This window comes from Sphaeroforma arctica, assembly GCF_001186125.1.
Source record: "Sphaeroforma arctica JP610 unplaced genomic scaffold supercont1.3792, whole genome shotgun sequence".
In the NCBI taxonomy this organism is placed as follows: domain Eukaryota; class Ichthyosporea; order Ichthyophonida; genus Sphaeroforma; species Sphaeroforma arctica.
In genome coordinates, this window is record NW_014036766.1 from 1 (window position 1) to 3,024 (window position 3,024).

A 3,024-nucleotide genomic window follows, 5' to 3' on the forward strand; every position below is an offset into this window, starting at 1 on the left:
CATACACCTTGTCAATGAACCGCTACACTAACACACGTGTGTACATGCACCTTTAATGAACCGTTACACTAACACACGTGTGTACATATTCACAAGTGTGTACATACACCTTGTCAATGAACCGCTACACTAACACACGTGTATACATATTCACACGTGTGTACATACATTTTGTCAATGAACCGTTACACTAACACATGTGTGTACATATTCACACGTGTGTACATACATTTTGTCAATGAACCGTTACACTTACACATGTGTGTACATATTCACACGTGTGTACATATACCTTGCCAATGAACCGTTACACTGACACACGTGTACATATTCTCAGATTAAATGGCTGCAGGAACAGCTCAAAGACCACATCGAGAAGGGGGGCGAGAAGGGCATACCCGCACTCACAGCCACAGAGAAGGAGAGTGTGTTAGAAGACCTTACACCCTTATTAGCGCTCATGAAGGAGAAGCTAGCCGCTACCACGGACGCCAAGAAACAAGCCAAGATACAGGACATGCTGAGCAAGAACGAAGCAATACACAAGGCTGTGGTAGAAGACATGGAGCCCTCGCCGGTATGTGTTTATCCGTGTGTGTGCGTGGTGTCTGTACGGTTTTGTGTGTATTTATTTGGGTGTACATATACACGTGTGTGTGTATATATATATATAGGCATACATACAAACGGGTTGACTTGAGTGGCGTGTGGGGGTGTGTGGTTGAGATCCAGGGTGGTACAGTGAAGTGCACATAGTGGGCTGTGCACGTCATATGAGGCTCATTACAACTCACAATAGTCCAACACCAGACACGACTGTGTGTGCACAAGCCGACATCAACACTGACCTTGTACTCACAGAGATGCGTATGTACACACACACACCCTTTACCACAGTCACTCACATATGCTGTCACGTGAGACATGTACACACGCACACTACACACGTACACACACTATGCCACATAAAAGATGCACTCACACACACACTACACGCCCACACACAGGGACTTCCACTGAGTCAGGGCGACCGTCTCAAAGCCGCGTATCACAAACAACGCGAGCTGGAGAAGATAGAGAGCAAGAGTGCGCAGACTATTGAAGAGATGCGACGGCTGCAGAACGAACTGCCTGCGGTGAATGAGGAGATAGAGACGCTGCAACAGATGTCTCAGGAGATATTCGAGACAGATACCGAGCTGGACAAGCGGGTGCGCGCGTTGAAGGCGACTCTGGGCGGTAGCAAGAAGAAGAAGGCACCGGCTAGTTCAGTTTTTGGGACTAGTGCCGCGAGTGGGGGGGGGTCTGGGTGGTCTACTGCGGGGGCCAAGAAAGGGGGCTCTGGCAGCCGAACTACTGGAGGAGCGAAGAAGAGTGGTGGTGGTAATGCATTTGCTGCGCTTTCTTTGGGCTAGAGGATGCTAATAAAGGGAAAAGGGAATAAATAGGATATTCGGAGTATCCCTGAGCCAATGACCAATGACTGATGTTTTAATTAGCGACTCAGTAGTGACTTATAAGCAACCGACCGCTCGGCAGTGTGTTGTATTGGGGTTTGGTAGGTTTTTTGTTGGGTTTTGGTAGGTATTTGGGTTTTTTCTTTCTTTGCGCGAGTCTGAGTTGCAAAGGTCCAGCAGGCGTTGTTCGTATGCGAATGATACTGAGGTTTATACCTACTTGTACCTACTCGGATACCAGTGGTAGAGGGTGTTTCAAGCACAAACAAGTAGCAGAAAGGAGCGGGTGCATACACCACAGCTAGTGTAATGTGTACACTCAGATCAGCGGGTATTCTTTAAAAGGGATGTTCATATGTTATTATAGGATATGACATATACAGTGGAAGACCTTTTGAATGCGTGCATGGTACGTTTATATGCTATTATAGGATAAGACATATACAGTGGAAGACCTTTTGAATGTGTGCATGGTCCGTTCATGTCATTACATGATAAGATACTATATACAAAATACATTCCTGATATTAGTGCTATTCTATCCCAATCCAGGCTTTTCAATGCTCAAACATCACACATATATGTGGGTTTTAGGGCTCGTAGGATTCGTAGGGTTTAAGGAGGTTAGGGTTTTATCGTAGGGTTTTAGGGTTCGTAGAGATTTAGGATTCGTAGGGTTTTAGGGTTTGAGATCTCACGGGATACTATCACCACTTTAATATAAGAAGCAAGCCAACACTTCTTCACCTTTTGTGGATATGAGAGGAGCGCAGTAGTCATTTAAGTGAGCAGGATTTGGCCTACACTCACTGACTCACAGGACAATGCGAGAGAGTCATGGCAAACTTGCTCATAGATATCAACGGTTCGTAGGGATTTAGAATTCATAGGGTTTTAGGGTTCGTAGGGTTTTAGGGTTTGGTTTATTTATCACTTGGCTCGTTTGGCATCGTTGCCCTCATCTTTATCATCATCGTCGTCGTCTGTGTCGCCGTGTTTCCTTTTGCCAATAGCGTCCACATCCGCAGAACGCGTTACCTCGTCCTTCATCCCACCAATCGAATCCTCCCTATCCCCATCAGCGTCCACCCCTGATCCAATAGGATCGCATTTATAATCATCCTCCTCATCGCCCGAGCCAATCATATCATCGTTTTCCTCGTTCCCATCACTGTCACTGTTACTATCACTGCCACTGCTACTGGAGGATGTGCTCATACCATCACTGCTGCTCTCATCATCGTCTGCATTCCTTTTGTTATCTTGTGCGTTGTCTTTCTCCTTCACTCCATTCTCGAGCTCGTTTGCGTTGTTGTTGCTGTCGTTGTTGTTGTTGTTGTTGTTGTCGTCGTCGTCGGTATCTCCTGTGTGTGTGGCTGGTTCCTAGTATGAGAGTGGGGTGTGTTTAGAGTTAGGCGTTGTACTCCAAGTACACTCGAGCGTAGTTCGAAACGATTCGTCCGCAGCTGCGTAGTATAGGAGCAGCGACTACATATGAAACGCATATAAATGAACGTATACGTCGACAGACGTACTTGTTGAACAAAGCCGACTGCATATATATATA

General features: G+C 46.2%; 2 protein-coding genes across 2 annotated transcripts; one reads left to right on the forward strand and one right to left on the reverse strand.

The window, feature by feature from the left end:
• Positions 1 to 335: 335 nt before the first annotated feature.
• On the forward strand, positions 336 to 1,478 carry SARC_13827 (hypothetical protein). Its single transcript, XM_014292039.1, has 2 exons — positions 336 to 577; positions 1,008 to 1,478. The coding sequence occupies exons 1-2, from the start codon at positions 461 to 463 to the stop codon at positions 1,413 to 1,415; spliced, it is 525 nt and encodes a 174-aa protein (XP_014147514.1). The 5' UTR covers positions 336 to 460; the 3' UTR covers positions 1,416 to 1,478.
• An 831-nt stretch (positions 1,479 to 2,309) lies between these two features.
• SARC_13829 (hypothetical protein) lies at positions 2,310 to 2,842 on the reverse strand (the record flags this gene model as incomplete). Its single annotated transcript, XM_014292040.1, has 1 exon — positions 2,310 to 2,842. A coding segment is annotated over one exon (455 nt), but the record flags the coding sequence as incomplete, so codon positions are not given.
• Between the last annotated feature and the right edge of the window lie 182 nt (positions 2,843 to 3,024).

What these genes read in the sequence shown, in the direction of transcription:
- SARC_13827 (XM_014292039.1), top strand. Translation starts at nt 461, where the DNA reads ATGAAGGAGAAGCTAGCCGCTACCACGGACGCCAAGAAACAAGCCAAG. An exon ending in AAGACATGGAGCCCTCGCCG is followed by an intron (nt 578 to 1,007) that starts GTATGTGTTTAT and finishes GCCCACACACAG; the next exon opens with GGACTTCCACTGAGTCAGGG.